This window comes from Aedes aegypti, chromosome 1 (genome assembly GCF_002204515.2).
Source record: "Aedes aegypti strain LVP_AGWG chromosome 1, AaegL5.0 Primary Assembly, whole genome shotgun sequence".
NCBI lineage: Eukaryota > Metazoa > Arthropoda > Insecta > Diptera > Culicidae > Aedes > Aedes aegypti.
The window spans coordinates 68,740,311-68,755,273 of record NC_035107.1 but is presented as its reverse complement, the minus strand read 5'-3'; the positions used below and the strand labels follow the sequence as shown (position 1 = coordinate 68,755,273).

At 43.1% G+C, this 14,963-nt stretch overlaps 1 protein-coding gene across 16 annotated transcripts in view; it reads right to left on the bottom strand.

Moving 5' to 3' along the window:
• Positions 1 to 14,963, bottom strand: part of LOC5578290 (stromal interaction molecule homolog) — a 131,194-nt gene that overhangs the window by 42,174 nt on the left and 74,057 nt on the right. For 13 of the 16 annotated variants that reach the window (XR_002499167.1, XM_021838938.1, XM_021838945.1 and 10 more), the window contains 5 exons: positions 9,606 to 9,784; positions 9,190 to 9,538; positions 8,961 to 9,133; positions 8,337 to 8,904; positions 3,263 to 3,310 (listed from right to left, as the gene is read on the bottom strand). Coding sequence is in view for 15 of the 16 variants with exons in the window: in XM_021838938.1 (XP_021694630.1) it covers positions 3,263 to 3,310; positions 8,337 to 8,904; positions 8,961 to 9,133; positions 9,190 to 9,538; positions 9,606 to 9,784 (1,317 nt within the window). In the remaining variant the exon portion in view is untranslated. Of the gene's footprint in view, positions 1 to 3,262; positions 3,311 to 8,336; positions 8,905 to 8,960; positions 9,134 to 9,189; positions 9,539 to 9,605; positions 9,785 to 9,859; positions 10,188 to 14,963 lie in introns of those variants that run through there. The other 3 variants (XM_021839004.1, XM_021839007.1, XM_021839015.1) reach the window with 2 other exon arrangements.

Here is a 14,963-nt window from a genome sequence, read left to right as displayed (position 1 = left end):
ACGTAACGCCAAGAAGAAGAAGAACTCCTGATTCTTAGAGGAATCACTGATGGAATCCCTGTAGGAACTCCTGATAGAATCTCATGAGGAATTCCAGGTGAACTTTCGGAAGGAATTTATAAAAGAATTCTTACAGGAATTTCTTGTTGAATCACTGTACAAAATGTTGATTAAATTTCTGGAAGAACACCTGGTAGAATCATGAAAGAGTTTTGGAAGAATTCCTAAAGATATTACAAGAGGATTACCTGGAGAAATTCCTGGTAAAATTCCTGATAGAATCCCTGTAGTACAAATCCAGGTATAATCCATGGATGGATTTTTGAATCACAGGTCAAATTGCTGATGGATTCTCTAAAGATATTTCTGGAGAATTTGATTGAGGAATAATTAAAGACTCCTTGGTGAATTTGCTAAAGAAAACGGTTAGAGATAGTTAGAAACGATAGTGAAATATTGCGGCGCTCATTTTATATCCACATCCAGCGGCGGCGGTAACGCGCAGAAGATATGCGCGCAATTCAAACGCAACGTCAAAATTCAAGTAGGCTTGGATTTACTCGTTCTACAAGGACACAAATGTTTCAAATTTGCTAAATCTGAAACATTTGGTGATTTTTATTATCACTGCGACGGTATGCCATTTTCAGATAATCGCATTACATGGATTTATCTTGCAGAGCACAATATATAGAAACAACTCAAAAGCGTGCATTTGATAGATCACTATGGCACCGACGCTGCGTAAATTCACGCATTTTGACTTTCCATCCATCTGCATCGGCAGTTCATGAGACGTCAAAGCTTGAATTTGACATGATGACGTCGATGTTTGTGCAACATCCTTACAGACGGTACGATCGGTTCGTCGAACATTTGGCTCCGCCCACCGGTGGTTTGAGCAAAATCAAACTCGTTTGATTTTGGCCAACCGATTCGTCAACCGTCAAATTGGTTTCTCAAACTGTCAAATTGGTTCGTCGAACAGCATCACACACGGTCAAACATAGCACCAACATGAGCATCAACCTGGGGGGCGGAGTCAATGTTGGTCAAACCGTCTGAGCGTCTGTGGGGTGCATAACAAATCTTAAACTTGAAGAATGAGATATAGAAAAAAAAAATTCCACATTTCAAATCCACGGTTTTTTTTCAGAGTGGGTTCAATCCAAAAAACGTACGAATTGAAAGAAACATCAGTACCCTACAGTGCATCAATGGAATTCATCCTGAAACCTTTATGGAATGTATGGAATACTCGTACGATTTTGCTATTATCTTAAAAGTTGCAGTATTAGACAGTGCCATATGAATTAGAATGGTGCTTGGTTAATTATATGGAGTAGGGGAGATGTGCGACATAATTTATTCATGGCCTTTCCAGTGAAATAGTGTTTAGTCGATAATGTGCTTTGTGCGGTGCATCTTAGTAATATCCGTTAATCTCATTCTTAGTACAGTATCCAATCGTATCAACAATTTAATAGATTACCAAGCTAAAACAATTTACTAGGCACTTTTTTGCGCAGAACCAAACAAGCAAATAGGCAAGCAACAATATTAACACGCAACATCCACAACTTTAGTAGATACTTAGATATAGTCAGAGAACTAGGATAAAAGCCAATCAGCAAACATAACCTCAATCTGTGTTAAATAAAAGTATGAGTAAGTAGCGCAGCGCGTTTTTTTTAGCAATAATCTAAATCAAAAAGGATTCTTACCTCATCAAGCAAAAGCCCTCGAATAACGCGGTTGTCTTCTTCTTCTCTACTCTGCACGATATCCTTTCATTTTCTGTTCCTCTCAAAGCGAACTGATTCTTGTTTTTTAAAATGCAATTGGGTGTTTGTCTGGTTGTTTTTAAATCATGTAGTCTGATCGTTTGGAATTTTGGGTTTTCGATTTTTTGTTTCGGGCAGCATGAAGGAGTTTGTTTGAAGGATGCCAATTAATTTGGGGATGCATTGAATTTGAAACGAAAGGGAAGCCATTCAGGGATCAACGCGGACCACGCAGTTAGAACGGAACGAGATATGAGAAAAAAAAAGAACACAATCGGAATCTCACGACAATGACAGGATAATGAACGAAACGGACCAGGGTAGTATGGAACAAATGAAAAACAGAACAAGCGATTGTTTGATGTAAAAGAAAAACAGCTTTACTCGAAATAAATATGTAAAAATAGATATAATTAACACGAACAGAACATATTATTAGAGGATAAACAGAGCTTCTTGGTTTCTCTTACGATTACGGTGTCTTAAGTCTTATATCGTTTAGGCTGCTTGGGGATTAAATATTAGTTCCAGTAATGTTTACTCTCGTTGCAAATATTTATTCAGGCTTGGGAGTGTGAGAAGATATGGATCTAAGCAATTAAAGCGCCACGGCTGTTTTTTAGTATGTACCTGCGCAGGTCTGCTAAAGCTTGAAGAGTTCGAGCCGTCGCCTTACTTTGAGCTATCAATTGATTTTTATATTAGAAATTGTAGACTGTAGAGAGATAAGGGTTAGACGTTTTCATTAACTTTATTCTGAGGAGTTGGGAATAACGTCACTGCCTTTTGCTTGTTTGATTGCATAGTTCATTCAAACTAAATTATTACAGAACATAACGAATCAAGAGAATTCAAGAAAAGTCATAAGTATACAAGCTATTGCACTCAGGTTTCCCTTGATTTAAGCACTTTTCTCGAGTATTAAGGGTTTAAAAACTCTCGTTTTTGTGATGAAGGTATTTAAAACGTAATCATTATCATGGATAAGTGCACGAATGTCTCGCAAAAGAAATGCCTAAGCTCTACTTAACTATCTGCACTGGTTCCTATCGAATGTGTGTATATTTGTGACGGTGTACTACTAAGCTATACGTATAAGAATCAAGTGCCTCGGTGCCATCTATCACTAATTGGCCAAATATATTATTAACTAGCTAGTCGTCTATGATTCTGAACGCTTCCAACTGATAGCACCCGCAAAAAAAAACCCTCAGAAAGCGCAGGGTTTTGAGGCCTCAAAGTGTAAAACGCGCTTGTGTTTCAATACCATAACTATGAACATCACACACTTAACGAGAAACGAAAGAAAATCATAGAACAAACCGAAAAGAGAAGGACCAAATCGGAGGTTCGGTCTGTGTGAATCATTCGTCCAAAATCAATCATTGGAAGTAAAAAACTGATGATGGAAGTAGTCGTCAGAGCGCAGAGTTACTCGGATGAAAACACAGAAAAGTTATCAAAGCTGAGCTGCTTACCTTGCACGGAGTCGTCATCTAGGTCGTCCTGGCTGCTGGAGAGGCGCGCTGCGTTGGGAGGAATTCGAAGAATAATGTTCAGTCAGGTAAGGTTTTTTTTAACGGTTAAACGAAGAATCGTGTGAATCAATACTTTTCAAACCGTTTCTAAAACAGCAAAGACGTGAGACTGGATATCGATCCAGTTACAGCTAATGATTACGGATGAGAATTTTCTTGCCTCAGAAGACTTGCTCTAAAAGCCCTACAAATAAATTCGTTACAGTCTTTATCGGATTACTATGGAAGTATCTGGTAGTCTTCAAAAGCTTGTCCAGAAGTCTTCATTAACTTGCTCTAGAAGTTTCCGTTAGATTTCTCTGAAAGTCTCCTAAAGAAGTGTCCAAAGACTTGTCTAAATGTCCCAGTGAATTGTGCTGGATTTCTCAGAAAGTGTTCAAGATGTTAAAGGTTGTCCGACAATGTTCATACTCTAAAAGTTTGAATATATATTTCAAAGACATATTCTTATGTTATTGAAATTTTCAAATATTTCAATTTGTTCGCTCTGGAAATCTCCTCAGGAATTCTACAAAAAAAATCTATAAAATCCATACAAAACTAGCTCGAAAAGCTCCAGAGTTTTTCTCTGCAAGTCTCTAGAAACATGCTCTGGTAGACTACAGAGACTTGCTCTGGAAGTCTCTAGAGGCTTGCTTTGGAAATATCCAAAAGCTCTTTATGGAAGTCTTCGAAGGCTTTCTCTGGAAGTTTACAAAGCATTGAGCTGGGAGTCCCCAGAAACTTCCTCTGGAAGTCCCCTGCGGCTCGATGTGGAAGTCTCCAAAGGTTTGTCATAGAAGTTCTCAATTTATTGCTCTGAAAGTTTCCATAAATTTGCCCAGATTGTCCTCAGACGTTTGCTCTGGGAGTCTTCAGAGGCTTCCTATGGGAATACCCTGAGGCTTGCTCAGGAAGTTCCGAGAAGCCAGTTGAGGAAATCTCCAGAGACTTGTCATGGGAGTTCTCAAAGGCTTTCTCTGGGAGTCCCCAGATTGACTCTGGGAGTCTCCAGAGGCTTGTTAGAGAAGCTCTCACATGACTGCTCTGCAAGTCTTTAGACAGTTGCTCTGGAACCCTTCAGAGAATATAGCTTGAAGTCTTCAAGAAACTTGTTCTAGGAGTCTCAAGAGGCTTGCTCTGGAAGTCTCCAGAGGACTTTACTAGGATTCACCGGAGTCTTACTTCGTGAATTCCCCGAGTCTTGGTCTGGGTATCCCCAGAGTCTTGCTGTGGAAATCTACGAAAGCTTGTCCGGGGTCCACAGGGGCTTGCTCTGGAATTCTCTAAAGGTTTACTCTGGGTATCCCTAGAGGCTTGCATTGGGAGTCTTCAGAAATTTGTTTAAGAAATCCCCAGAGGCTTGTTCCGAGAGTCCCTACTATACTCTGCTTTGGGAATCTAAAACGCATTGCTACGAAAGTCTTCAGAAGCTTGCTGTGAAATGTTCAAAGGCTTGCCTTATGAGTTCCTGCCAAGAGGCTTTCTCTGGGATATTCCTGAAGCGTACTCTGAAAGTCCCCAAAAGCTTGCTGTTAGAGTAAGCTTGCTCTGGAAGTTTTCTGAATTTGCTGCGAAATCTTCAGAGGCTCGCCTTAAGAGTCCCCAGAGGCTAGCTATGGGAGTATATGGAGGCTTGCTCTTTTTCCTTTTTTTTTATTTATAGTAGGATACAAAAAAGCTTCAAAAGCCTGGCATGGTGATTGTTGGCACTGTGTGGGACTCACGTTAGGTGTGCTTAATTGCTAAAAAACTTTCTTTGCTGCTCCTGTGCCTCGATCTCCTTCGGAACTATATCACGCTAGTTCATCGGGAGAGGGCTGTGCTCATGCAGTTCGTCAGTCTCAGCCTCTAGCTTTTCTGCTTAATGTCGTCAAAAACGCTGCTCACTACAGCATTTCAACGGTGTCTCTGCAACTACTCGTTTTGCCCAATTGGCTGTTGAAGATCTCGCCGGGGCTTTGGACAGCTTTCTTTGCGACGACGCATACTTTCCTTGGGCTGGCCTCGCGTCAGAACCCTGTTGAACTTCTATTGGACGATCATGTGCATTTCGTTGCTCTACGACGACTAGTTCTCCGCTGCTGCTGTTCGAGCTCTCCTAGTTGATCAGTCGAATGCCGAGGTTGGTCCAGCAATTCCGGTTGGAGGATGACTTGCAGACCACTGGCTGTTTTGTGACGATCGATGCTACTCGTCCTAGTCCCCGACATTACATTGGAGCTAGCGTACTCCGGCTACGCGCTTCTTCATGCTTCGATACTGACAGGTGGAGTGCCGAAGTCGGTCCAGCGATTCCGGCTGGAGGATGGCTTCCGGTTCACTTGCGCTCCGATCACTCAAGCCGGTGATACGCTAAGTACTACTCAGAGTAGTCCCCGGCGTTGGATCTATCCTTTTCCGACGAAGATTTCCCCGACGGCGGAAGATCTCCCGAACCGATGCTTCCGGGCAGACGCCGAGGTCGGTCCTGCCATTCCGATGGAGGGAAACTTCCGGTTCACAGGAGCCCCGATGACCATTTGCCGCTGCAACTACGCGATCTACTCAATTAGACTTAACCTACTCCGTGGCCGGGCAGCGCCAAGGTTGGCTCTGCGATTCCGGTGTAGTGAAGCTTCCGGCTCACAGGCACCCCGACGACCATTTATCGGTCCTGTTTCGCGATCTACTTAGCTAGTCCCCGATAGAGGATCTCGCCTACTCCGGATCGCTTTCGGTTCGCAGGTGCCCCGACTACCCATCACCGATACACTACGTGACGCTCGAACTACTCGGCCTAGTCCCTGACGGACGATCTAGCCTACTCCGATCGCGGCCCGACGCTTTTTCTGTTGCAGCGACGACGTGATATGCGTTATACGTGTTGACACATTTTCTGCACGATGTCATTAAGGTTTAAATCTCCGTCGCTGCTTCCGAGCATTTCGTTCCGCACTTCCTCGTATATTGCGTAGTCAAAAACTACATGTTGCGATGTCTCCATGATGTTTGGACGATAGAGATACTTCTGAAACATCCATGACCTGAGGTAGAAGTTCACCTATCCGTGTTTCCTATTCATCTACGTCGACAGGTTCGAGATGAGCTTCCTTTCTCCGCGCAGTCCCACTCGTGCTGTCACCTTGCCATAGATCCGACACTGGTCATCTTCCGTACGTTTCTGACGTCTCTTCGTTGGTAGCACTCAATACCCTCCACCAAAGTGATGCAAATGGGGAACATACCGGCTATAACGCATACAGTATCCGACGATATCGTTCTATACGCACTCGCGACTCGCACTGCCATCAGCCGAGACGGTCTGTTAAGTTTTTCGCGGTTCCGCTTTGTTTCCAGTGCCTTTCCCCAAGCAGGAACTCCATACCTCAATATCGATGACGACATGTTAGCTAGCAGACACCTCGTACTGCTGCTTGGACCGCCTGAGTTTGGCATTCATTGCTATCTCGGATTGTTCGCATGCGTAATTCACGTGGCTGTTGAAATTCAGCCGATCGTCGATCATTACTCACAGGTGCTTCAATACGCGCTTCATTGCAATCACATACCTTCCGACGTTGACCTGCTGATCTGCTGAACCGCCTTGCAGTGGCTGACTAGCAGTACCTCTGTTTTGTAGTGAGCTCTCTGCAGTCTGACTCCGCTCATTCCGCCCTCGATTGCGTCAATTGTTTCCATCACTGACATCTCCACTTCTTCCAGCGTCTCGCCCATCGCTGTTAGTGACACATCATCCACAGAACCAACAATTTTCACCTTCCTGGGTATCGACAGTGTCAAGATTCCGTCGTACATCCCGTTTCAAAGAGTTGGACCGAGGATGGAACCTTGAGGGACGGCCGCTGTCATTTGCATTGACTTCTGCCTTTCATTTGTTTCGTACACCAAGATTGCACAGATAGTCGGGAGCCTGCATTCTTTGCTGCGTTGGCCGCCAAGCTGGCGCTGTCGAATGCGTTCCTCACATCTATCGTGATCACGGTGCAGTATCGATATCCTCTTCGTATCTGCTTCGACGCCTTTCCAGCACACTCGAGTACTGCTCGAATTGCGTGTACCGTCAATAAGCCTTTGCGGAATCAAAACTGAATTTGCGATAACCCGCGCTCACTCTCCGTACACATTGTCAGCCTGTTAAGGATGATTCTTTCCAGAAGTTTTCCGAGCAGGCAAATGGACCTAAATGGCTTTCCTGGCTTTGGCAACAGTTCCAGTTCCTGGATCTTCCACATTCTTCGAAAGTTACCTTCGTCAAGGCACTTTTGCAACACCTTCTGAACATGTCCGGTTGGCAGCTTTCTGCGCTACGATCGTTATTCCATCTGGACCAGGGGCTTTTTTTCGATTTTAGTCGTTTCGCCGATTCTAAAATCTCGTCGTTAGACACTTGCCGGTCCTCAGCGATTGCTTCTGCGTCTTCACCGTACGGCGTTGATGGCTAGAACGTTGGATCGTGCTTCGGGAAGAGACCCTCCACTATCAACTTCAGCTTGTCTGGGCACATCTCAGTAGGTGTCGAAGGGCCCTTGATCTTTGCCATAACGACTCGATACCCATTACCCCACGAATTAATGTCTCCATCTCGGGCAGCTCATTGAGGCTTGCTCTGCATGTCTCCTGAGGCTTGCTCTGCATGTCTCCTGAGGCTTGCTCTGCATGTCTCCTGAGGCTTGCCCTGCAAGTCTCCTGAGGCTTGCCCTGCAAGTCTCCTGAGGCTTGCCCTGCAAGTCTCCTGAGGCTTGCCCTGCAAGTCTCCTGAGGCTTGCCCTGCAAGTCTCCTGAGGCTTGCCCTGCAAGTCTCCTGAGGCTTGCCCTGCCAGTCTCTTGGGGTTGCTCTGTAATTCTTCAGAGGCTAATACTCTGTTCTATGAGTCTCCAGAGGCTTACTCTGCTCTGCTTGTTGTTTTTGCTCTGGTAGTCTCCCGTGCTTGATTTTGAAATGTATGATAAACAATATTTTTCACAGGTGCTATTATGCGCCAATTGATTCACACGACTTCTCTTGTTGACAACGATAGAAAATAGTACTCACATCGATAGCTCTTACCGCCCACGCTATTTCGGTTGTACAGCAGATTCTCCAGGTACGCCAGCCCATTGTTGTTCACGATGCTAAACCCGAGCAGGTTCTCGATATTCTTCCACCGGTGCATCCGCTCCTGCAGATCATTCGTCACATCATTCAGCGCATTGCGGGCCTCCACGATGCTGCGGTCCACGTCGTCGATGCTCTTGCCGTGTGTCGACACGAACGCCCCCACCAGGCTGGAACGCTTCTTCTTCAGCTTCTCGCAAGCCTCCCGGGCCTGCATCAGCTGCTTCTCGGCCATCACCCGCTTCCGGATGTGCTGCTTGTTCTCCAGCTCGAACGTCAACTGGAGCCAGTTCTGGAGGCCCTGCGGGGGCGTCCAGCAGTGATCGTTGATCTCCACCTCGGCCCGGGATAGCTCCGACCGGAGCATCTCGATTTCTTGCTTCAGCTCCTGGACCATCAGGTCCGAGTTGGAAGACGAAGTGGACGGTGCCTCCCGGAGGCGCCGCTCCAAGTCCATTTTCTCTTTGTCGACGTTCTCCTGCTCCAGGCGAGCCCGTTCCAGTTCCTGCAAGGGGATTAAGATTTATTAAAATGAGACTCCAGGGTAACGATTCAACTTACTTTCTGCATATCCTTCAGCGCCACCTCGGCTTTGAGCAACCCCTCCACGTCTTTAGCCATCCGTTTGAGATGGATTTTGGCATTCTTGTTCTGCTGATAGGCGTACCAGCTTCCGATGATGGCCGTCAACAGCAGAGTCACCAGCAGCAGGTCCTTCCACCGGGTACCGGTTTCTGAAATGAAGAACAACTTGTAGAAATGGTCAAGATCAGTTGATTATACAACTTACCTCTCGGAGGTCCAAACAGTACGGCATCCATCGCCTTCAGAGCGATCTTCTGCTTGTGGATGGGATCCTTGATCCCCAGCACATTGCTGACGTAGTGCATGTTGTTCACCGCTAACCGAGGCAGGACCTTGCCGGTGACCTTGTGCAGCCGAAACAACCGCACGTACTGCGGCAGTTGGACACTCTGCGCGAGCCATTCGGTCGTCTGATCTACGGTCCAGTTGTGCACTTCCGAACGGAGCCACGCTTCCCACAGTTCCTTCACCGAGATGTGCATGTCGTCGTTGAAGTGGAACGCCCTGTGCCGCTTCTCGTACCCACTGTCGTACTTGAGCTCCTCCCGGAGAAACTGAAAGAGCGTAAAGCAAGGTGTCATTCTTTGAGGTGCTCAAATGGGAGATCCCGATCCAACTTACGTCATCCGACTCGGACAGATCGATGTCCCCGTTGTCGTCGTCATCGAGCTGCTGGTGCAGACTGCGGATCGCTTCCATCCCGAGGTGGTCGTGGTGGGCGATGCAGTCCAAATCGTCGGCACTGCAGGCCCCATCGGCCGAGCCGCTCCCGTAGGTGCCTGAAATCAAAAACAAGAAGTCTTCAGGATTTAAATCAATCGTATCGAATTCTGAGTCCGGGTCGGGGGGCTTGCGCCAAAAACTCCAATACAAACACGCGGGTACAGGTACAGACGGACGGATGGTTGCGGGGTATGGCAACGGCGGCATTTGCCACGCAGGGTTCGGGTTCGATTCAGGCAGGAACGGTGAAAAAATGGTAATTTGACGACTCTCACAGTCATTGAAGCGGAACAATTGATGGCAGGTATATGACGATATGAGGGGGCTCTGGTAGATTCGGACAGAATTACGCAAGTAAGCTATTTGGAGAAGAAAAGCCCCTGGAATGTACGAGATTCTCCGGTATGTATCCTCAATCGTCGCTGAAGTAATCTTCCAGATGGAAACTGTCCCATCGAACTAAGTTCATTACAACGATATTGTTTGTTCACATTAAATTCGTTAGTAAGTGCTAGATAAAGACGGGCAGAAGGTGCTTCCTCAATACTGTGGAAAACAAACAACAAGTGTGCAGGGTGCGCGCATAGTCGATTTCGTTAATTAAGTGTGCTCAGTTAGCTGCGCTACTACTACAAGAGGCTAAGAATCTGCAACAACAGACAAACAGACGGTAACATTTGGAATAAATTTCTTCGAAGTCCATCCAGGATTGGTATCAACTGAATCGCAAGTCAGTCCCATCTGTAAAAAGTAGGCATTGAGAAAATGGGCTGTGAAGTTTTCCAACTCGTTTTACATACATTAATTCATACAATTCCAGAGCATTGGAATATGTTTTAATCTTAATAAAACTTTTACACTTGTTTTTCACTACGATATCTTCCCGAGAAAAATATGAAGATGTTCAAAACAAGTTACATTTTTGTGTTCCACGGTGCAAAAGTCTGTAGTGGGACTGATATGCGATTACTTTTCATTATGGGACAATTTAACTTGTTGTTTTTTCCTAATGTTTCCGAACAAATCATATTATTTTATGAAGGCAGCTGAAAAAGCATTGGAAAAGATGTTGAAAACTGAACTCAACTCAATTTTGACGAAAATGCAGATGGGACTAACTTGCGATTCACGGCAGTGAGTGTCTTAAAAATAGGAACTTTAGATACCAAATACTTGAAAAAAGAATTCAAAAAGAGACCTTCCTACATGGTCCTACAAAACAAAAAAAAACCGTCATGAATTGAAAAAAAAAACAAGACCTATCAGGAGCCCAAGGAATCCAAGAAGAGAAATTTTATAAGGATATTTCAAACGATTCTTCAAGTATCCAATCAAACACTTCTCTGACTACGCTTGTAAGAATTGCTTTGGAAATTCTTCGTAACATTGCGTCAGGTTTAGTAGAGGCTCCAAGAATTTCAACACAAAAAATGGGGACAATTGGCCGAAATTTATCTACATTTCTTCGGAAATTCATTTGAAGAAACATTCAAGGATTTCCGAGGGACTTCCTATGGAATTCATTCAATATCGTTCAACCGAGAATTTATGTAAGGATGTCTCTAAGAGCTACTTCAGATACCTGCAAAAAATTTCCCAAAAACTAACATACCCAAGGTGGCAAGCCACGTTCCAACAAAATTTGGAAGCGAAAAACTATGTGATCTATCACTGGTTGATAATTTCTATATTCAAATGCAAAATGGCAGCTTGGGCAGAAAAATGTATCTTTTAACAATAGTGAAGAAGTTTCCATCACAGCGGAAATCTAATGTCAAGAAATTGAGGGGATTGTGCGATATTTGCCAGAAAACCATTCGCCAGAAAACTATTCGCCAGAATGACATCCGCCAGAAAGTACCATATGCCAGAAAACCATTTGCCAGAAAGTACCATTCGCCAGAAAACTATTCGCCAGAATGTACCATTCCCCAGAATGGACCATCCCCTAGATTTATTTTTTTTTCTTCAGATGGATCAAGTTTGCAATTGTAGGAGAAATAATCGAGCCAGAGCTTTAAAATTTTTTGTGGGATTATTTTTGTTAGCATACTCAAAAAAATTACAGGGCCTCTTGGACACCAGTTGAATTAGTGAGCCAGTTTCGAATTACGTTTTGGGGATTGTGGTTCTAGTATTCTAATTGTTTGACTAGGTACACATGACTTCCTCACGGTTAAAAAAATATCGATTTTTCGAGCATTCAATGATCAACATCAACATTTGAAGCTTTATAAATATGAATTGAAAAGACTGCACTTAATCCTGAGGGACCATAAAACTAGAAAGCAGAACACATACAATAGAATAACAGTTGCATTCATTAAAAGCTGCTCCACTATGTATGCTTACAAATGTAAAGATTTTATATTCAGCTTAACGGATAATAAAGTAAGTTTTTTTTTTTAAATATATTGTCCCTGTAAAATGATATTATGGTTTAGAAGGCTTCACAGGAGATTCGCCCTTCTTTTCTTATCGACTTATTCATTGAATAATTACGAGAGTTCAATATACGTTGCAACTTTTGTTATACAAATGTTATAGCATGAGATAATGTTACTTTATCATTAGTTAATTCCATACGATTTTCTTTCTAAATTTTTCAGTTTCAATTAAATGTTTTTTTTATACTATTAAGTTTTATAGGAAACTATGGTTTGGAATATTTGACAAGTAGTTTTCTCTTCTTTTCATCATAAGCTGTTCTTCAAAGTTTTGTTGCCTCTTAAGGGCTACAGTGAAACCTCCATGAGTCGATATTGAAGGGACCATCGACTCATGGAAACATCGAGTCATGGAACAGCAATCCTTTGGAAAGCTACTTCTAGGGACCATCATAGTAACCATGAAATTTTGTTTCTAGTATGGTTCCATGAGTCGATATCGAGTAATGGAACATCGACTCATGGAGGTATCACTGTGGTCCTATAACACTTCCCCGAATACCATTACCCCGAAAACCATCTCCCCGAAAACCAGTACCCCGAAAACCATTACCCCGAATGCATCGTTACCCCGAATGACACATTACCCCGAAAACCATTACCCCGAATGGCAAATTACCCCGAAAACCAGTTCCCCGAATGCGACACTTCCCCGTAAGTCAGTGATGCACATCAAGAAATTCTTCAAAGACGCTCGCGAATTTGAGCCTAAGATTCCAGCTTTCTCATTCTATGTACGACAAGCGAGGTTTTCCTGGCAGTGTTAAAATAATTGTCGGCGTAATAACTACTAACATTTCTATCAGTAATTTTATATTCTTACAATCATCGGCTGTCCTTTCGAGGTTGTATAATGTCAGAGTGAACGTTTTAACCAATGATTTTCCCTTCTTTGAGTTATAGGCTGTTCTTTCGAGTTGTACTGTTTTAGTTAAAGTTTGAGCGACAGCCGCCAAAAAAAAATCGACTGGCACAATTGTCTTGAGCGAAATTCAAAGATGACAGTGACATAAGACGGGCGACCTTGAAAATAAGCTGCTGCATTACTTGTCTGTATTACATCTTGTAGGTATTACAACTTCCAACAAGAGAATTGTCCTTCTTTTAATTACCGGCTATTTTTTCAAAAGTTGCACTTGTAAAGTGATTATCGACATCATAGTTTTTAACGTTTTCATCAATGATTTTTTCTTCTTTTATCATCGGCTGTTCTTTAGCGATGCATTTTTTAAATAGTTGTCAGTATAATAGTCTAATGCCATTCCAGACTATGTTGATCATCAATTGATATAACGCTTTTGAAAGAGGGCGGTAGAGGTCTCTAACATTAACATGTGAAAACGAAATCAGTACCAGCATTAGGGATGGTACACAAATTATGTCACGCTAAATTTCGACTTTTTCGACCCCCTCCACCCCCCTTTGTCACGTGTTTTGTATGAGTCCTTCCAAAATTTTGTAAGGCTTGTCACGCTTGGCTTAACCCCCTCCCCCCCTTGGAGCGTGACGTAATTTGTGCATGACCCCTTATGAGCAGTTCGAAAAATGAACACAGCCATCCTCACAAAATTCAGTGCACGCCTGTGAGTGAGATTTTGATTCTCACTTGACCCTTAAAGAATAGCTGTTGCTTAAAAGAAGAATAAATCTTTGATAACAAGAACACGAATTAAAAAAAAAATCAAGTAGTAAATTGTATTTCATTAGCGGCTTCCAGGCTAGTACCGATATTTAATATCATTGAGTAGAGTATATTTTGAAGTAGGGAACACTTCGTCATATAGATGAGGAGTTTTCTACTTCCGAATCTCTAGATTTATTTTGTCATATACATTAGCGACAATTTGATAGACAATGACCTCCAACGAACAAGAGAAGACGTGCTTAACATCAACTAATTGTCAAAAAAAATGTATGGTGTTGATTTGTCGAATCTTCATTTTGAATTTTTCGGGGCGAGAAAATTCGGGGTTATGGTCCATTCGGGGAAATGGTATTCGGGGTAACGGACTATTCGGGGTAATGGATTTCGGGGTATTGGTTTTCGGGGTACTTGACCATTCGGGGTATTGACTTTCGGGGTAATGGTTTTCGGGGTAATGGTATTCGGGGAAGTGTTATAGGATCATCACTGTAGTTCATTGGAAATAAGATATTCGATATACGTTGAAACTACTTGTGCCGTCTGTTCGATGAAGTAATTAATGCCTCCACTCGCAAACCAAAGTTACATTTACTATATCAATTTTCAGGAGCTTTCAGACAAATGGAAACAATTTTAAAATTAATAAGAACATCCTATATATAAAGAATGAAGAATTCTTATTTTCCCCAAACCATACCAAGTAGCGATAGACAATGTTTTTTTCTTAATACTTCTTCATGTACTGAAATTTAGGTAACCATTATCACTAAAAACCTTTTGGTCTATTTTTACCCGAATGTTGTTCCCTCGAATATCATTTCTCCGAACGCCTGCTACCCGAATGACACTTTTCCCCGCAATTCATTCTCCTGAATGACCCGAAATTTGTATGGATCGTGGTATTAGGATAAAACCACCCCCTTCTACCCCCTTGAACGACCACGTGGTTTATGGGCGGCCCCAAAATAGATCCAGTTCAATATGAAGAAACAATCTTCAGAGACAGAGTGGTGAACTAGAAAGACCGATAAAGAAAACAAGAAAAAATGCTTAGTTTGGAGAAACTTTAAAGAACCGCTGATCATTAAAGAAGGATGCATATCATATGAATTGTTTAGCACCCTAAAATATACAATAAATTTTGATAATGATTAGTGCCAGAAC